Raw genomic sequence first — 20,863 nt, 5'->3', positions numbered from 1 at the left:
GCTCGGGCGCGGGGGTCCAATGAGAAGCGCGGAGCTGGAGCCCGAGGCCCAGGAGCCCGCCCCCGAAGGCCCCGCCCACGTCGGCACCACCCCGCCCCAGGGGCGGGAGCGATGCTGCGCCGGAGGCGAGAGGCACCAATCCGAGCGCGTGCGCGGCCGGACTGGCAGCCGCAGTCCCAATGGCGCGCGCCGCCCCGCCGGCGTCCCTCCCTCCCTCCGCGGGCCGAGCGCGGCCGGGCGAGCTCGGCGTCGGGCGGCGGCGGCGGCGGCCTGAGGAGACGCCTGGGCCGCGGGGCCTCGCCGGGCCCGGCCTCGCCGGCGGGTCCATGGCCCGCGGGCCGTAGCGGCGGCAATGTCCGCGGTGGTGCGCACGCTCAGCCGCTGCCTGCTGCCGGCCGAGGCGGGCGGCGGGGCCCGCGACGCGGAGCGGGAGGCGCGGAGGCGCAGCCGCGACATCGACGCGCTGCTGGCCCGCGAGCGGCGCGCCGTGCGGCGCCTCGTCAAGATCCTGTTGCTGGGCGCCGGCGAGAGCGGCAAGTCCACCTTCCTCAAGCAGATGCGCATCATCCACGGCCGCGAGTTCGACCAGAAGGCGCTGCTCGAGTTTCGGGACACCATCTTCGACAACATCCTCAAGGTGGGCCGGGACCCGGGGCGCCCCCACCCCGCACACCTGTCGGCAGGTAGGGGGACACCGGGGGTGCCCCTCCGCCCCGCACACCTGTCGGCTGGTAGGGCAGGCAGGGGGACCCCGGCGTCGCCCCCATCCCGCACACTTGTCAGCAGGTGGGGCAGGTAGGGGGACCCGCTAGGGGCGCCCCTTCCGCCCCTGCACACCCGTTGGCTTGTAGGGGGACCCCCCAGGGGCGCCCCTTCCGCCCCTCCCCTGCTGGCCGCGCGTACATCTGTCAGGCAGGTAGGGCCACAGCCGCCCTCCTGGGTCTCTTCCTCGCGAATCGCCCTGGCCCAGAGTCTTCCGCAGCACCCCCGAGGGGACACTGGAGTCCCCAGGATGCGCTCCCCTCACCCTTTCTTCCCTTGCCACCCCCCTCTCCTGCACCTTCCCCCTGTACCCAGGGTTGGTGGATGTGGTACAGCTGGCCAGCTTCTGGGGACTGGCAGAGTGGAGAAGGCTACTCCTGGACACCCGAGGGGAGGAACATGCCACTGTGGGGAAGGGCTGCAGGGTGGCATCCGCCCCTTCCAGCTTCCTAGGATGGGGAAACAGCACTTAACCTGCCCTTCAGGGAAGTTCCAGAGCTGTGTCAACCGGGGGAGAAGCCAGCCAATAGTCTCTCTTTCTAAACTTTTCATGATGAAAACTTTAAACATACACAAAAATAGAATAGCGTGATGGTACAGTGAACTTCCACAGTGGTCATCTTGTTTCATCCCTACTCCCTCTCTCTGTTCCTGCCCCCATTATTGTAAAAGCAAACCACAGACATCTTGCTGTTCATTAGGAAATAATTTAGTATGTATCTCTAAATGAGAAGGACTCGTTTTAAAAACATAACCAGTATCAAACGGAAAAATTAATAACAACTCCTTAATATCATCAAGGGGAGTCCCTGGGTGGTGCAACAGTTAAACACTGGACTACTGGATGAAAGGTTGGCGCTTGGAACCCACCCAGAGGCGCCTTGGAAGACAGGCCCTGAGATCTGCTTCCAAAAGGTCACAGCTTTGGAAGCCGAATGGAGCAGTTCTACTCTATACGTGAGATCACCATGGATTGGAATCAACTTGATGGCAGCTAACAAGAACAAAATATCAAATATTCAGTCCGCATTCAGATTTCCTCCACTGCTGCATAATTGAGTAGTTTGAATCAAGATACAAAGACAAGCCTTACACTGCCATTTTTATCTCCTAAATTCCTCCTTAATCTCCATGTTCTTCTATGTCTTGTTCCTTTTTATTTGTTGCAGTGTATTTGTGGAAGAAATGGCCATTTGGTCCTGTAGAGTTAACAGAGCCAGGGATCTAGTCTCTCTCTTCTGTGAGCCAGTGCTAACGGCCCAGAAGAAGTCAGTGTGGAGAAAACTGAGGATGAGGGGAGAGTATAGTCTATCAGACACCACTTACATGGAGCCTTCTCCGCCCCCCCCCCCCCCTTTTTTTTGATTTATCTTTACCCATTTCTCATCCCCTCGCTCTTTTCCAAGCCCATTCTGGGGAAATCAAATTGCAGGAATGAAGAAAGTTGTTTCAAAGCAGCAGTAAGGAGGAAGTTTGTCATCCCAGGAAACCTGCCTGGACTCTGGATTTTATGGTGCCTGAGGGATGTTAAATTTAGCAAGAAAAAAAAAAAAACAGTTACCACTGAGTCAACTCTGACTCATGGCGACCCCATGTATGTCAGAGTAGAACTGTGCTCCATATGGTTTTCATGACTGTGACCTTTCAGAAGCAGATCTCCAGGCCTTTCTTCTGAGGCATTTCCAGGTGGGTTCGAACCACCAGCCTTTTGGTTAGTACTCCAGCGCTTAACCATTTGAGCCACCCAGGGCCAAAGGGCCAAAGAAATGCATCTAGTACATTTTTTCACTTCTACCATGAGGAATCTCTCTGGCTTTGGGGATGAAGTGACCTCTTCGTGAGCCCTCAGTGCTGGAACCCCGACTCCAGACTTCCAGGCCTACCTTCTTCCAGGATTGCCTCAGGAATCTTGCGCCAGTATTCCCACTTTACATATTTGTTCGTAGAATATGTCATTTTTGATAGAAGTAGCTCTTTTAGGATCCCAACTGGAAGAAAGTCATTTGAATGATAAAACACCCCTTTCCTTTTCACCTCTTTCAAAAGGCTCTCTGTGAGTCAGCCTTCTGGCCAGATACTTACTGAGCTTTGAAGGCTGGGTGCCCAGTGTGATTCACGGGGAATTGGCTGTGCGTTTTTTTTAGAAATCCCCTCATCTGGGGTAAAGTGCATCGATTGTCTTCCAGAGCTTGGTTCCTAACTTCCCTGCCAAAGAGCCTGATTTTATTTTTGCTGCTTTCCTCGCCCCCAGAGCCAGGCAGGTATAAACGTATAGTGACTTAGCGGACTGCCGCCCATTTTATTTCAATCCTGGAGGCAGAGAAAGTATTTGAAAACATAGAATCTTGAATCTAAATCAGCATATTAAGTGTGTTTTGGAAAACCCAGCCCTAACCTATTCCCAGTGCATATAAACAATTAACTTTTACTGGCTTCCTTATCAACAGCAGCACAATTTGTTAACCACTATTCAGTTTTTCTTCCAACTTTTTATTACTAATAACCAAACCAAACCCGTTGCCGTCGAGTCGACTAGGACTCATAGCAACTCTACGACTCTATTGGACAGAGTAAAACTGTCCCACAGGGTTTCCAAGGAGCGTCTGGTGGATTTGAACTGCCAACGTTTTGGTCAGCAGCTGTAGCGCTTAACCGGTACACCACCAGGGTTTCCTTTTGTTACTAATAATGGTTCCGTATTAAACTCATGTTATCTGTCCTGACCACCACTTCAGTAATCAGAAATTCATCATTTTGTTTGCAGCCAAAAATCCTTCCCTTCACATTCCTTTAAACAGATCACTTTGGGAAGAGACTCTTTGAAATAAGTTGCTTTGCATGGCTTTAGAAGTGAACGTTTGAATGATACTGTTTGTGTCTGCATATAGATTTAGGATGATTAACAGGTTATTTTTAAAGCACTTACAGTATCCTGTGCATCCTGCAGGCCTTTTCATATATGGCATTTAGTTTTCATCATGCTCAGATGGTATTGTGCCATTTAGCCAGTGAGGAAATTAAGGAGAGAGAGTTTAAAATCTGCTCTAGGCCAGTTACCTAATTAGAAGGTGACAGAGCTGGGAATCAAGCCTCGCCTTTTTTTTAATTAAACTTTTAATTTTGAGACACTTGTAGATTCATATGCACTTCTAAGAAATAAAACAGATCCCATGTACCCTTTGTCCAGTTTTCTCCAAAACTGTAGTAGTTTTCTTGCAAAGCTGTAGTATCATATCGCAACAAGGATATTGACATTGATACAGTCAAGATGCAGAACCTTTCCATCACCACATAGATACCTCATGTTGCCCTTTTATAGCTACTCTCACCTTCCTGTCCTTCTCTGACCTTGGCAACCTCTAATCTGTTCTCCATTTCTATAATTTTGTCATTGCAAGAATGTTATATAAATGAAATCATGGCGTATGTGATCTTTTGGAATTGGCTTTGAGCAGTCAGCATAATTCCTTGGAGGTTCACCTAAGTTGTCGTATGTTTGTTCCTTTTTATGGCTGAGTAGTATTCCTTGGAGGAACCCTTGTGGTGCAACTGTTAAGCACTTGGCTGCTAACCAAAAGGTTGGAGATTCAAACCCCCCCAGCAGCTCCACAGAATAAAGACCTGGCAATCTGTTCCTATAAAAATTACAGCCTAGGGAGCCTTATGGGGCAGTTTTACTCTGTCACATGGGGTCACTATGAGTCAGAATTAACTCTGTGGCACCCAGCAACAACAAAAACGCTATTCCAGAGTATGGAGGCACCACAGTTTGTTTAACCATTCATCTGTTGAAGGGCATCTGGGTTGTTTCCAGTTTCTGCCTCTTATAAATTAATCTTCTATGAACATTCATGTACAGGTTTTTGTGTGTACGTAAGTTTTCATTTCTCTGGGATAAATGCCCAAGAGTGCATTTGCTGGGTTGTATGGTAGCTGCTTGTTTAGTTTTCTAAGAAGCTGCCAAACTTTCCAAAGTGGCTATACCGTTTTACATTTCTACCAGCAATGTCTGAGTGATCCAGTTTCTCTGCATCCTTGCGAGCATTTGGTTTTGTCTTTTTTTTTTGTTTAGCCATTCTCGTATATATGCAGTGGTATCTTATTGTGGTTTTAGTTTGCATTTCCCTGATGGCTAGTGATGTTGAACATCTTTTCATGTGCTTACTTGCTATCTGTGAAATGCCTCTTCGTGTTTTTTTTGCCCATTTTCTAATTGGATTGTTTGTTTCTTTTTCTGTTGAGTTTTGAGAGTTCTTTATATATTCTTGATACTAGTCCTTGGCAAGCTACGTGGCTTACAGATATTTCTCCCAGTCGGTAGTTTATCTGTTCATGCTCTCAACAGGATCTTTCACAGAGTAAAAATTGTTCATTTTGATGAGCTTCAGTTTATCCGTTTTTCCTTTGATAGATCATCCTTTTGGTGTCAAGTCTAAGAACTCTTTGCCTAGCCCTAGATCCTGCAGATTTTCTCCTTTTAATATTTTTTTCCTAGGAATTTTATAGTTTTACATTTAAATTCATGATCCATTTTGAGCTAATTTTTCTATAGGTGTGACATTTTAGTCCAGGTTCATTTTTTTGCCTATGAATGTTTGATTGCTCTGGTTTCATTTGTTGAAAAGATTACCATTCCTCCATTGAATTGCTTTTGCATCTTTGTCAAAAGTCAGTTGGGCATATTTATGTGGGTCTGTTTCTGGGTTCTCTCTTCTGTTCCATTTATTTATATGTCTCTCTGCCAAAATTATGCTGTCTTTATTACTGTAGCTATCTGTTGTCATTCAGTGCCATCGAGTCGGTTCCGAATCATAGCAGCTCCATGTGACAGAATAGAACTGCCCCATAGAGGTTGCCAGGTCTCTCTTCTGTGGAGCCATTGGGTGGGTTCAATCTGCTAACTTTGGGGTTAGCAGCTGAGTGCTTAACCATTGCACCACTAGGGGTCCTATCTAAACCACCCTCATAGCGACCCTATAGGACAGAGTAGAACTGCCCCTTAGAGTTTCCTGTCTAGTAAGCTTAATATCAGGTAGAGTGACTTCTACTTTATTCTCCTTTCTCAATTGTTTTAGCTCCTCTAGGACTTGTACCTTTCTATATAAATTTTGAATAAGCTTGTCTATGTCTATAAAAACCTTGCTGGGATTTTTATAGAAATTGCATTAAACCTGGAAATCACTTTGGAAAGAATTGACGTCTTTGCTATGTGTAGTCTTCCAATCCACAGTCACGATGTGTCTGCATTTATTTAGATTTTCTTTGACTTCTTTTATCAGCATTTTGTAATTTTTAGCATACAGACCCTATACATGTTTTGTTAAGTTTATCCTAAAAATTTCATTTTCTTTGGAACAATTGTAATGGTATTGCATTTTTAATTTCAGTTTTCACGTATTCATTGGTAGTATACAAAAAATGTGATTGACCTGTGTATGTTACTCTTACGTCCTATAACCTTGCTGAGCACACTTATTAGTTCTAAGAGTTTTCTTGTAGATTCCTTGGGGTTTTCTATATAAACCATAATGTTATCTGCATATAGGTGCAGTTCTGTTTCTTCTTTCCCAGTCTATGATTTTTATTTCTTTTTCTTGCCTTATTGCGGTGGCTAGAACTTCTAAGCAGAGCCCTGGTGGCATAGTGGGTAAGAGCTCACTGTTAACCAAAAGATCAGCAGTTCAAATCCACCAGCCGCTCCTTGGAAACCATATGAGGCAGTTCTACTCTGTACTATAGGGTCGCTATGAGTTGAATTGACTCAACAGCAAAGGGTTTGCTTTTTGGCTTTGTGTTTTTTTTTTTTAGAACTTCTAGTACTATGTTGAATAAGAGTGGTGAGAGCAAACATCTTTGCTTTGATCCCAATCTTAGATAGCAAGCAGCCTTTCACCAGTAAGTATGTTGTTAATTGTAGATTTTTCTGTAGATGTTATCAAGTTGAGGAAGTTCTCCTCCATTCCATAACTTGGGTGTTAACCACAAAAAACCAAACCCAGTGCTGTCGAGTCGATTCTGACTCATAGCGACCCTATAGGACAGAGTAGAACAGCCCCATAGAGTTTCCAAGGAGCGCCTGGTGGATTCGAACTGCCGACCCTTTGGTTAGCAGCCGTAACACTTAACCACTGCGCCACCAGGGTTTCCAACTTGGGTGTTAGATTTAATCAAATGCTTTTTTCTCTGGATCAGTTGGTATAATCATGTGATTTTTCTCCTTTAGTGGCTTGAAATGGTAGATTACATTGTTTGATTTTTGAAAGTTGAACCTGAACCAGCCTTGCATACATGGAATAAATCTCACTTGGTCATGGTGTATAATTTTTTTTATCTGTGCTGGACTCAATTTGCTAATTTTTTTTCTATCTAACCTTATGAGATACATTAGAGATATTGGTTTACGATACTCTTTTTTGGGTACTGTTTTTTTTTTTCTGGTTTTGGTGTAGCCTCATAAAATGAGTTAGGAAATGTTCTCTCTTCTGTTTTCTGGAAGAAATGTTTTTGTGTAAAATTGGTGTTATTTCTTCTTTGAATGTTTTGTAGAAGCCTCCAGTAAAACCATCTTGGACTAGAGATTTCTTTTTTGGAAACTCTGTAATTAAGAATTCAATTTCCTTAGTAGTTATAGAACTGTCTTAGGATGGGTCCTCTAGAGGAGCAACACCAGGGAAGTGTGCGTGTGCGCACGAGTGTGTGTGTGTGTGTGCGCGCGCGCGTAGAGAGAGAGAGATTTATTTCAAGGAAATGGTTCATGCAGTTGTGGAGGCTGGCAAGTCTCAAATCTGTGCGTCAGAGGTCAGGGTGGAGGCTTCTCCTGACTCATGTGGATGCAGGGCAAGGAACTCAAAATTGGCAGGTCAGATGGCAGGTTGTTGGCTCACATCCCAAGAACTAGAGGTCAAAAAATGATGAGTTGGATGTAGGATCCAGAGAGTGCAAGCTTTGTCAGAACATCTATATATATTGGATTCAGGCCACACCCCCATGGAAATTCCCCTTTCAGCTGATTGGCTGCTCACATCAGCTCACAAATGGAGGATGATTGCATAATATCTGCCAAACCACGGAGAATCATGGCCTAGCCGAGTTGACACATAACCTTAACGATCACAAGGACTATTCAGGACAAGTGGTTGAGTTTGGGTAGTTTGTGGTTTTCAAGGAGTTGATCCAAAGTTTTTCATAGTATTCCCTTTTAATGCCTGCAGGATCTATAGTGATATTTTCTGCTTCTTTCCTGATATTTATTTGTGTCTTTTTATTTTTGTCAGTTTTAGAGGTTTATCAATTTTACTGTTTTTGGGTGAGGGGGGAGAACTAGCTTTTTGTTTTGTTGATTTCTCTCTATGATTTTCCTGTTTTCGATCTCATTGATACCTGCTCTTTATTATTTCCTTCCTTCTACTTGCTTTGGGTTTATTTTTGCTCTTTTTTTTTTTTACTTCTTGAGGTAGGAACTTTTATTATTGAGACCTTTTCTCTTCCCTGATGTAAGCAAAGTGCTATAAGTTTTCCTCTCAGCACTGCTTTATCTGCGTCCCACATACTTTGATATGTTATATTTTCATTTTTATTCAGTTTTATGTATAGTTTAATTTCCTTTGTGACTTCTTTGACCCTTGATTATTTAGAAAGGTGTTGTAATTTCCAAGTGTTAGAGATTTTCTTTTGTCTTTCTGTTATTGATTTCTAGTTTGATTCCATTATGGTGAGAGAACATAGTATAATTTGAATTCTTTCAAATTTGTTGAATTTTGTTTATGACCCAGGATATGATCTTTCTTGGTATATGTTCTGTGGCCCTGTGTTGATGTATGTTTCATGGACATTTGGAGGAAAAGAAATGTGTATTCTGCTGTTGTTAGATGAAGTGCTCTGTGTATGTCAATTGGATTTTGTTGGTTATGGAGTTGTTAAGTTATTCTGTATCTTTGCTGATTTTCCATGTAGTAGTAGTTTTGTCAGTTGCTGGGAGCAGAATTTTGAAGTCCCCGTCTATAATTGTGGATTTGTCTGTTTCTCTTGTATCAGTTTTTGCTTTGTGTGTTTTGAGGCTCTGTTGTTTGGTGTGTACACAATTAGGATTGTTACATCTTCTTGGCGAATTGACCATTCTATTTTTATATACTATCCCTGTTTATTTCTAGTAATTTTCTTTGCTCTGAAGTCTACTGTTGGATATTAATATATCCACTCCTGCTTTTATTATTATTATTAATAATGCTTTCATTGTATATGTTTTTCCATCCTTTTACTTTTAACCTACCCATGTGGTTGTTTTGAACTGAGTTTCTTGTAGATAGCATATTGTTGCATCCTATTTTTTTCCCCACCCTGCCAGTCTCTGCAATTTAAGTAGATATTTAGACCATTTACATTTAAGGTACTTTTTAATGTGTTAGGGCTTAAGTCTCAAGTGTTGTTTTGTTTGTTTCCTCTGCTTCTCTGCCTGTGGATTACTTAAACATGTTTTAGGATGCCATCTTGATTTGCTTATTTAGTTTTGAGTATATCAGTTTGTATAGTTTTCTTAGTAGTTCTAGGTTTACAATATATACGTATCTTATCACAGTGTACTGTACCAGTGTTTTCCAGCTTTGAATGAAGTGTAAAAACTTCCATTTAAGTCCCTTTATGCTCCTCATGTTTTAGATATAAATGTTGTATCACATCAGATTGTTTTGCTTTAGTCATCAAATATGACTTAAGAAACTCATGAGAAGTGTGATTATTTTATTTACCCCTGTTTTTATGTATTCCAGTGTTCTTCTTTCTTTTCTGAAGTTCCAGGCCTCTCATTATCATTTTCATTCTGTTTAGAGAACTTCCTTTAGCCATTCTTTTTAAGGGTAGGTTTGCCAGCAATAAATTCTCTTAGCTTTCCTTTGTCCCAGAATATTTATTTCCCCTTTCTTCTTCTTTTGTTTTCTTTTTTGTAAATAATATTTTATTGCATTTTCAGTAGAGGTTTATACAACAGTTTAGATTTCCATTCAACAATTTCTACACAACTTGTTCCATGACTTTGGTTACATCATTCACAATGCTTGAACATTCTTGTTATTTCTGTTCTAGTTGTTCCATTTCCACTAGTCTAGTTTCCCTGCCCCCTACATTCTCATCTTTGTTATAATTTTTGACTGTTTGGTCTCATATGGGTGATTTTTTAAAGGGACACAGTACTTATAGGTGATATTCATTATTTTATGAGCCAGTCTCCCATTTAGCTAAAAGGAGACCTTATTTTTGGTTCAGGGCTTGAAGAGTATCTCAAGGCAGTAGTGTCAGGGATTCCTACAGTCTGAACCAGTCCAGTAAGCCTGTTTTATTTATTTATTTTTATTTTTTTAGGGATTTGAGGTTCTGTTGTACATTTTTCTCCCATTCTGTCAGGGTCAGTTTACTGTGGCCCTGATTAAGACGGTTGGCAGTGGTAGCTGGGCACCATCTAGTTCTTTTGGTCTCAGGGTAGATGAGACCGTGGTTCATGTATACTTTTAGCCCTGTAGACTAGTTTCTTCTTTGGGTCTTTGGTTTCCTTCTTTCTCTTTTGCTCTGGATGAATAGAGACCAATAGTTGTATCTTAGATGGTCGTTCACAAGCTTTTAAGACCCCAGATACTACTCACCAAACTGGGATGTAGAATGTAACTTTATGAACTATATTATGCCAATTGACCAAGATGTCCTATAAGACTATGGTCATAGTCCTCAAACTCAGAGAACCAATCCTGCATGGTGTCCCCTTTATTCTTTTTGTTTGTTTGTTTCTCAAAGATAGGTTAGAGCCAGGTTTTTTATTTTTTCCTGAATTTTATTTATGTTGTTGTTGTTGAGACTACCCATGGCAAAACATGCATTAATTTAACAATTTCTACATGTGCAGTTTAGTGATATTGATTGCATTCTTTGAGTTGAGCAACCATTCTCACCCTCCTTGTCTGAGTTGTTCTTCCCTCATTACCATAAACTCACTGCCCCTTAAGTTACTATCTGATCTTTTAAGTTGATGTTGTCAATTTGATCCCCTATACCAAACCAAAACCCATTGCCATCGAGTTCATTCCAACTCATAGTGACCCTATAGGACAGAGTAGAACTGCACCCATAGAGTTTCCAAGGAGCAGCTGGTAGATTCGAACTGCTGACCTTTTGATTAGCAGCTCTTAACCACTGCATCACCAGGGCTCCATTATAGGTAGTTCTTAAAAGAGCATAATGCTCAAGGCAGACATTTTTTACTAGTTAAGCTAAACTATTGTTTGGTTTTAAGATGACTTCAGGGGATATTTTTGGCTTGTTTAAAGATTATTTTGACAACAATTTAAGGGATTATTCACCCCCCATGGCTCCAGAAAGTCTAGAGTCCATGAGAATTTGACATCCTGTTCTGCATTTTCCTTATTTTGATCAGGATTCTGTTATGGAACCTTGCATCAAATTGTTCAATAATGGTAGCCAGACAACATTCAGTTCTTCTGGTCTCATGGCAAAGGAGCCAGTTGTTCATAGAGGCAATTAGCTACACATTCTGTTTCCTCCTCCTATTCCTAACTCTCCTTCCTTTGTTGTTCCAGGTAAATAGAGACCAATTGTTATGCTCCCCTTTATTCTTGAAGGATATTTTCACTGGATACAGAATGCGTAGTTAACAGTTCTTTTCTTTCAGCACTTGAAAAATGGGCCACATTCTTCTGGCCTCCATAGCTTCAAATGAGAAATCTACTGTCACTTGACTTGGTGTTCCCCTCTAAGTAAATACATCATTTCTCTCTGGCTGCTTTCAAGATTTTTTCATTGTTGTTTCTAGAAGTTTAATTATGATTTGTCTTGGCACAGGTTTCTTTTGGTTTATCATTTAGAGTTTGCTCAGTTGCTTGAACCTATAGGTTTATGTCTTTTGCCAGATTTGGGAAGTTTTCAGCCATTATTCCTTAAAATAATTTTTCAATTCCACTCTCCCTTTCTCTGCTTCTTCCAGTGATAGGAATATTAGCTCTTTTGCTATTGACCTTCAGGTTTAGGTCTTTGAGACTGTTGCCTTTTGCCTCTGAGTGGGGTTGTAACATCAGCTCCCCGTTGGCTGGGCCAACACTGGGGCAGAGAGGGGATAAGGAGAGTGTCAGTAGTCTAGCATCCTACCACCTCCTTCTACCTAGTTGATACTGAGTAGGGTGGAGGCTCAACTCCCCACTGGGTCCTGCTAACACTACCCTGGTGGGGGGATTGGATCACCTCCTGCTTCTGCCAGGCAGGCATAGGAAATCAGATCCCTGCTTGGCCCTGGCAACACTACCCAGCAGGGCAATTGGAGCATGCCACCTGCTTCCACAGGGCAGGAGTGGGGGGTGGAAGATCACCTTCCTGCTCAGTGGAGTATGTATGTGTTTTTTCCATTTGTGTTGGAGTATGGTGGGTATTCACAAAAAGGTTTTCTGTTGTAAGACCGCCCTTTTCTGGTCCTTCGAGTAGGGAACAGGCCCTTCTTGGCACATTTTGTTTGTGCCTCTGGTGATTCCAGCTTGGCGGCATTCAGAACACCCTGTCCAGAATCTAAAGGAGGCAAGGACACCAGAGGACTCACCACCATGGCCTTGCTCGAGTCCTGAGGTCCCAAGGCAGTCTGCCTCTTCTTTCTACCTTTAAGAGACTTCTGGATTTGTTTGTTATGTTACACCTGGGAGGAACGGAGCTATTTCATCTTGGTGGAACCAGAAGTCTCTGTCATCCGGGGCTTTTAAGTCCAGGTTCAAAGTTCTTCTTTCTTAGTTACACTTGTACCTGAATTTGAACATAGGATTCCTTCAACTTCATTACTCATACCACCCTCTGCAATTAATTGCTTGAATCTACTAGTTGCTTCGAAAGGAGCCCTGGTGGTGCAACAGTAAAGCACTCGGTGCTAACTGAAATGTTGGCGATTCAAACCCACCCAGCGACTCTACAGGAGAAAGACCTGGCAATCTACCCCTGTAAAGATTACAGCCTGAGAAAACCTATGGGGCAGTTCTACTCTGTCACATGGGGTCACTGTGAGTCAGAATGGGCACCTAACAATGGCACCAAGTTGCTTTGATTTCCTGTGAATATCTCCAGTAAGACTTCCTAGTTCATTTTGTATATAATCTTAAAGATGATATTCTCTCACTTCCTAAATGGGCTATCTTTAAAATTCATGTTTGTTGTTCCAGAGGTTGTGCAACGCCTCTGGTGACAGTGTGCTCCTTGGTATTTGTGTGGGAGGCTGCACACCAGCCTGGACTGAACTCAGAGAGTTTCCACTTTCTAATATATGTGTGATGTATTACATTTCAAAAGCCATTTTTAAGTACGGAATTTCACATGCAATTAGAAGTGAAGAAAATATTAGCTGTTTGAAGGTCCTTTGTTACATCGACTGGGAATTATAATACCAGACACATAATTGCCTTGGGATATCATTTAACAACTCAAAGATATATATTGCTGATTTAGAAACTTTTTGAAGAATTAGATTATTAAAATTATTGGTGTCTTGTTGACACTGAAAATAAAAGAATTCAATTTAGCAAACATTTTTAAAATTTATTTTGTTATTATTGTTGAAAATAGACACAGCAGTACATCCACCAGTTCAACAACTTCTACTTGTACAGTTCAGTGACATCAATGACATTCTTCAAATTGTGCAACCATTCTTACCCCCCCTTTTCCAGATTGTTCCTCCCCCATTAGTGTAAACTCACTGCCCCCTAAGTTTCCTATCTAATCTTTCAAGTCGCTGTCATCAGTTTGATCCTAACAGGCATTTTTACATCATATACCCCGTGCATTGTACCCTGTGCTGGTGGGGAAGGGATTTTTGTTTGTGGATACTGCCCAGTCCCTACCTTCCAGGCACTCTGTCTCACTGGGGACTCACTTGCCCAGGTAATTTTTAATATAGAGTAAGTAGGTATACTATGTTCAGTACCACTGTAGAGGTAGACATGTAGTGGGAAAATGTTGTTAGGTACCATCAATTCGATTTTGATAGCGAGCCCATGTGACAGAGTAGAACTGCCCTATAGGGTTTTCTTGGTTGTAATCTTTATGGCAGCAGATTGCCAGGTCTTTCTTCAGTAGGGGAATAAAACCCGAAAAACCAAACCCACTACTGTTGAGTCGATTCCAACTCATAGCGACCCTATAGGACAGAGTAGAACTGCTCGTAGAGTTTCCAAGGAGTGCCTGGCAGATTCGAACTGCCGACCTTTTGGTTAGCAGCCGTAGCACTTAATCACTACACCACCAGGGTTTCCTCAGTTGGCAAATCCAAAAACCAAACCCAGTGCCGTCAGTTCTGACTCATAGCAGCCCTATAGGACAGAGTAGAACTGCCCCATAGAGCTTCCAAGGAGTGCCTGGTGGATTCGAACTGCCAGCCCTTTGGTTAGCAGCCGTAGCGCTTAACCACTATGCCGCCAGGGTTTCCTCAGTAGGAGAGATCCAAAACCAAACCAAACCCAGTGTCATCAAGTCAATTCTGACTCATAGCGACCCTGTAGGACAGGGTAGAACTGCCCTATAGAGTTTGCAAGGAGCGCCTGGTGGATTCGAACTGCTGAACCTTTGGTTGGCAGCCGTAGCACTTAACCACTATGCCACCAGGGTTTCCCAGTAGGAGAATAAACCCAACCCACTGCTGTCGGAGAATAGGGAAGATTAATTCTGGCCGAGGATCTGGAAAAGCCTTCTACAGGAGGTGTGGTTTGAGCTGCTTTGAAAGCACTGTAGGATTTCAGCAGGTGGAAATGAACACACTGATGGTTCCACCTTAGTGCTATCCATCTGTCACTTAAGACAGAACCTTCTAACAGGTAGAGGTATCCAGGAAGAATCGATGTAGGCGCTTAATGGAACTTTGTAGTCCAAAGGAGTGGTCACAGTGTGGTGGCTTGCAAGCTCTTTAGCTGAAAGCTCCATGGACCGTCTCCCTAGAAAATTCACGTGTGTACACACCATTGAAAAGGGTTCCTTGGACATCCTAAATTCCAAGAGTGGACCTATGCGTGGTCTATGGACTACAGATTAAAAACTTCTGTTGTGGAATATCTAGGACTGAGTAAAATTTTTGAAATCGTTTGCTGTATCACATTTACTTTTTTCAACGCGAATAGGACTGTGAAGAAGCACCTACCACTCACCTGTATTTTTCGGCAGTTTAATGTTCCTGGCATTCAGTAGGCTTGTTTCTTGGATTCAGAGTACCACCTGGTACGTGCATTATGCTACAGTTGTTTTGCGTGAGAGCAGACCATCAATTGCTTCTGGGCTCTGGGGGAGCAGTGGAGCTTTTATTGCCTTATTGGCAAACTGCGTTCAAATAAGCAAGCTTACTTTTACACAGCTGAACCTTTTTTAATGCCAAAAACAAAAAAAATCCATGAATGTTTCCGTTAGTTAAAAAAAAAAATCCGGAGAGATCCTTTTGGCCATCATAGGTGTTGAGGCACATGAATCATTGGCCTCACCCTTTAGCTTTCAAGTTCACGTGTCGATTCTTCTAACCAAATCTGTTTAAGGTGAGCAGATTTGACCCTCAGCCATCTTTTGTGTGAGGTTTCGAACATAGCTGTGCTTAATGCTAGATATAAGGAACCTTGGTGGCACAGTGGGTAAAGCACTTGGCTGTTAACAAAAAGATAGGCAGTTCAAACCTACCAGCCGCTCTGTGAGAAAAAGGTGGGGCACTCTGCTTCCGTAAAGAATTCAGCCTCGGAAACCCTATGGGGCCTGCCCTGTACCGTAGGGTCACTGTGAGTCAGAATCGGCTTGATGGCAATGGGTTTGGTTTCGGTTTGATTTTGGTGCTAGATGTTGATAGCTTGTAATTATTTTCTGTTATTGCATCATAGAGAGTATGCACATGGATATTATCAGTTTTAAATGGATCCGGAAATTTAAACTTCAGGCTTATCTAGAGGTGTAATTACAGGGCAGTCTTCTGACCGAAGAAGCTAATGTTGTGTGATGAACCTAATACTTAGCACACATTCTCTGAAGGGCAGTGTCATCCCATAAAGACAGCTGGCTTCTTTCATGCTATAACCATTTTCAAAATCTGAAACCACATCCAGTGCCGTGGAGTCGATTCTGACTCATAGCAACTCTATTGGACCGACCAAAACTGCCCTGTAGGGCTTCCAGGGAGCGGCTGGTGGATTCGAACTGCTGACCTTTTGGTTCGCAGCCAAACGCTTAACCACTGTGCCACCAGAGTATTGTAACCATTATACTTGGTATTTAAACCAAAGAAATGGAGTCCTCTTTGCATCTTCCATCACAAGGCCAGGACAAAGTAGGTGCTTAGTGTCAATGGATTGCCCTTTTAGAGTGAGCAGAATATGAATAGTCACTCCTATGTGATGGCTTAGTCTGTCTTCATGTTTCTTTCGTCTGTCTCTACCTGAGCCTATAGCACTGTGTTGCTCCACCTTCTGTCTCTACCTTAGGATAAATGTTCAGGTGTAGTCACATACATTTGGTTTGACTGAATGGAAAAAATAATTTGCATGTCTGCATTGACTCGGAAACCCTGGTGGCGTAGTGGTTAAGTGCTACGGCTACTAACCAAAGGGTCAGCAGTTCACATCCGCCAGGCACTCCTTGGAAACTCTATGGGACAGTTCTCCTCTGCCCTATAGGGTCGCTATGAGTCGGAATCCACTCGACAGCACTGGGTTTGGTTTTGCATTGCCTCAGCAGACTGAATGAGTTTAGGACTGGAGCTTTGGAAGCACAGGACTCACAGGACAGAAAGGAGCACTGTTAAACTCGGGCATGTTTGAAGGCAGAGAGAAAGTAGCTGGAGAGCAGCGCATCCGGGTTTTCAAGAGGCCAAGGGGGAAGAAAACGTCCTGACCCCTGCTTTCTTAGAGAAGCAGAGGCTGAGAAGATAGCAGCTCTTTCTGAACTTAGGCATCTGTTTTACAGTCTGGTCCGAAAGCATCGGCGCCGTCTTTGTCCAGCGGCCCTGTGGCATCAGACCACAGCAGCACTGCTATTTCACCAGCACGTACTCAAGTTGAGCTGAACACAACACCAAGCCCTGGGAACACAGAGACCTGGCACATGTATGTCCTATGAGGTGCTGACGTGTGTATTACCTTGGGGAGGAATACCAGGGATCATGCCTAGGGTGCACTCCCTGAGCTCACAGGCGCCTGTTTGGAGCAGTGAAATGGCGTTCCCTACCGTGTCTGGGGCAAGGCCAGGCTAGATGTAAGGCCACTCCAGGGGTTCAGAGCCGGGCATGTTGCTCTGTGCTACGCATACAGTGGTGAGTGGAAGAGACATAGTCACGAGTCATGGAGCTTCTCTGCCAACTTGGCTTCTGTGTGGACAGGAAATACAAGGGGGAAGCAGGGCAGGAGATGGGACATTCTCTGGTTAAGTCCCTTGGAGGACAGGGAGTCCTTGCTAACCTGATGGAGGCCATCAAGATCTTCTGCAGGATGTGTGATGACATTCTCTCAGGCTGTTTTTGTTGTCAGTTGCCGTTGAGTTGGCTCCGTCTCGTGGCGACCCCGTGTACACCAGAAGAAATGTTGCCTGGTCCTGCGCCATCTTCACGATCGTTGGTATGCTCGAGTTCATTGTTGTGGCCGCTCAGTGTATTTTGCATGCCTTCTAGCCTAGGGGGCTCATCTTCCAGCACTGTATTGGACAATATTCTGTTGTGATCCTAGGGTTTTCATTGGCTAACTTTGGGAAGTGGAATATCTTGGGGCCAAAACGGGCAATTCCGGTTGCTGGAACATTTGTAGCTCACAGTTGGTTAAGGTGAGCACACCAAAACAACCAAACCCGTTGCTGTGGAGCCGATTCTGATTCATAGTGACCCTATGGGACAGAGTAGAACTGCCCCATAGAGTTTCCAAGGCTGTAATCTTTATGGAAGCAGACTACCATGTCTTTCACCTGTGGAGTGGCTGGTAGGTTCAGACTGTCCACCTTTTGCTCCACCAGGGCTCCGAGGTGAGTATACTCCATGGTTATTCAGGAAATACTGTATGAGGCAAATTGCATTAATTCTCAAGGTAAAATTTATTACTATTTTTTGCTCCCCATTTTCCCCTCTCCCCAGCCCCTGGTAGCCACTAATAAACAAATATGCACTTGCCTGTTGTAGATATTCCATGAAAGTGAGGTCACACAGTATTTGTCCTTATGTGTCTGCCTTCTTTCAGCATAAGGTTTTCAAGGTTCGTCCATGTGGTAGCAGGTATCAGGACTTTATTTCTCTTTATGACTGAATAATACCTCATTGTATAGACAAACCGCATTTTGTTTATCAAGATAAGATTTTATTCCTCTTTGTAGACAAGACACATAGTGTTCCAAATGAAAGATTTGACATTTACTGAAAAAAGGGAGTAATTATTTGAAGTCTCACCCAACTTCCGATTTCCACTGCAGATAAAAGGGAATCGCCATTTTAGTGTTTGTGTTGGGGATTTTTATAATCCCTATTAAAACCCATTGCCATCGAGTTGATTCCGACTCATGGCGACCCCATGTGGCAGAACAGAACTGCCGTATAGGGTTCCCAAGGCTGTCATGTTTACGAAGCAGACGGCCACATCATTCTCTGGCGAAGCAGCTGGTCAGTTCAAACTGCCGACCTTTCGGTTTGCAGCCGAGCGCGTGACCACTGTGCCGCCAGGCCTCCTTATACTCCCTATGAGCCAATAATAAATTTGACGATACGCAGCCTCAGCATTTTTAATCTGTGTTTTCAACTGATGCTAAGTCTGTATTTACAAATTCTTGCCTCACACATGATGGCCAATAAATGTTTATGTTTTTATCAGTGTTTTTGCAAGGAAACGAAGTTCCATAATTTTAGCTTTAAGACGGGAAAGGAAATGTTTTTTCCTAGGGTTCTGATGACTTTATGAAACAGATGTAGACCGAAAACTGAAGGAGAAAAGGAGGAGGGACTCTCTGAGCAATTGTTGTTCTTGGTTCCTAGAGAGTCCATTTCAACTCATAGTGACCCTACATGACAGAGTAGAATTGCCGCATAGGGTTTCCCAGGCTATTATCTTTACGGGAGCACATCTCCAGGTCTTTCTCCGGCAGAGCTACTAGGCGGGTTCAAACTGCCAACCTTTTGTTTAGCAGCCCAGAGATTACCTGGTCAGAATTGAGAAGTAGAAAATTGGTTATCTGCGTTTTTATCAGTGCATAATAAGACCATGTTTTTAAACAAAGCAGAATATATTAGATAAGTGGAAGTTTCACTAGAAGACATGTACCTATTTAGTATTTGTTTATACGCGGAAGCTGCTGAAGGTGGAGAAGACAGCCTCTGCCTGGAAGGAACAATACTACCTCCTCTTTGCCTAGGGAGCTTTTGTTTTGTTTTTAAAGCACTTTCCCTGTTAGCTCATATGGTCCTCTCAGTAACCCTGTAAGGTTGGATTGGGGGCTTTAATCTTATGGGAGGGCTTTCAATTTTTTAGCCTTATCTTTGCGTGTATAGGATTTCAGCCAGTGATTCTCTTGTCCTCCCCTTTCCAATTTCCCCTTTCCTGGTAGGCGAAGAGAACCCTGGAGGTTCTCTCTTCTGGAGCTGCCTACTTGCATCTGGCTTTTTCCTACCTTGAGCAACTCAATATCAAGGAGACATTTCACATGAGGGACAGCCACAGTGAGCTCCCCAACCTAAGAGTTGCTTTGGCAAAGGCTTGGAACTGAAGGAAAACCCTTTGGCTGGAGTGTAGCTGCTTTCGGGTGTTATAGAGTTGATTCTGACTCATAGCAACCCCATGTGACAGAGTAGAACTGCCCCATGGGGTTTTCATGGCTGTGATCTTCACAGGAGTGGATCACAGAGCCGCTGGTAAGTTCAAACCTCCCAGCTTTTCGGTTAGCAGCCAAGCACTTAACCATTGCGCCGCCAGGACTCCTTCCCGTTACCTAATGGAATGATATTTATATTCAGCAAAGTGTTTGCTGTTTTCCAGAGCACTGGAACACAAAGCTTATGAGGCTGGGGCAAAGCAGCTTGAGGTATTAAAAAAACCCCAACGCCGTCAAGTCAATTCCAACTCATAGTGACCCTATAGGACAGAGTAGAACTGCTCCATAGGGGTGCCAAGGAACAGCTGGTGGATTCAAACTGCCGACCTTTTGGTTAGCAGCCAAGCTCTTAACCACGGTGACACCAGGGCTTCTGCCAGGATATTTAGTAGGATTCCAGAAGAAAATCTACTCAGCCTCAGCCAGTTCTTCAACTTTCTTTACCTCCATCCCCTCAGACATAGATTGAAAGCAGCATCCACCTGTCGAACTGTAGCTCTGATCTGGGAAGACAGACTGGTTCTCAATAAGGTGGGAATGGTATCAAGAAAAATTGACATGGACTACTTCTGAGAAAATTTGGTTTGTAGAAAGTATAAGGATGAGAAAGCGGAAAAGAAACAGCACGCAACTCTCAACACAGCATGCAAAAGACAGATGAGAAACCCAGTCCAGAAAAAGAGGTAAACCATGCAACAGAAACAGATTACCTAAGAGCCCTTTATATTGTGCAAGAATAATAAGCATATAGGCTATTATAAAACAGGAGTCAAGGATATGATAAAACGACGAGATGAGATGAAGAATCACAGAGCTACTGAAATAAAAACCCAAACAACACCATTGTGGATCTAATTAAGAAGACAGAAACAGGAAGGAACTGAATAGACATAGCTGAATATCCATTCTGAATATACACAGCTGAGTATCAACTGTGAATGAGTCTAAATCTGACTAAACGTGGTTTGCCCCCCTAGTTGTAGAGGAAACATGAGAGAAAACTGGACTGCTTCAGGCCTTTGCATGTAAAACATATACCTAAAATTCAATGTCCAAAGAAGTCTTATTGTTTTCTTATCCATCCCTATAGGGGGAAATAAAGATGTATCTGCCAGTCATAAGGCCACTTTTTTCCTTCATTTGTCTAATTGTAAACTTTTTGAGGCAGGGACCTGTTGTTAGGGACAGGGGCTGCAAGTGGACTTTTGTACTTACAACTCATCTTTGCCTTGTTAGCCCTGTGTGCTCCTTTGCAGTGATCGGGCCATTT

At 43.5% G+C, this 20,863-nt stretch overlaps 1 protein-coding gene across 1 annotated transcript in view; it reads left to right on the top strand.

The window, feature by feature from the left end:
- The first annotated feature begins 259 nt into the window (after positions 1–259).
- Positions 260–20,863, top strand: part of GNA12 (G protein subunit alpha 12) — a 129,480-nt gene continuing 108,876 nt past the window's right edge. The window contains exon 1 of the mRNA XM_049904878.1: positions 260–637. Coding sequence (XP_049760835.1) covers positions 353–637 — 285 coding nt within the window. The 5' untranslated portion in view covers positions 260–352. The remainder of the gene's footprint in view (positions 638–20,863) is intronic.

This window comes from Elephas maximus, chromosome 12 (genome assembly GCF_024166365.1).
Source record: "Elephas maximus indicus isolate mEleMax1 chromosome 12, mEleMax1 primary haplotype, whole genome shotgun sequence".
NCBI lineage: Eukaryota > Metazoa > Chordata > Mammalia > Proboscidea > Elephantidae > Elephas > Elephas maximus.
This window is presented reverse-complemented; position numbering and strand designations above follow the sequence as displayed.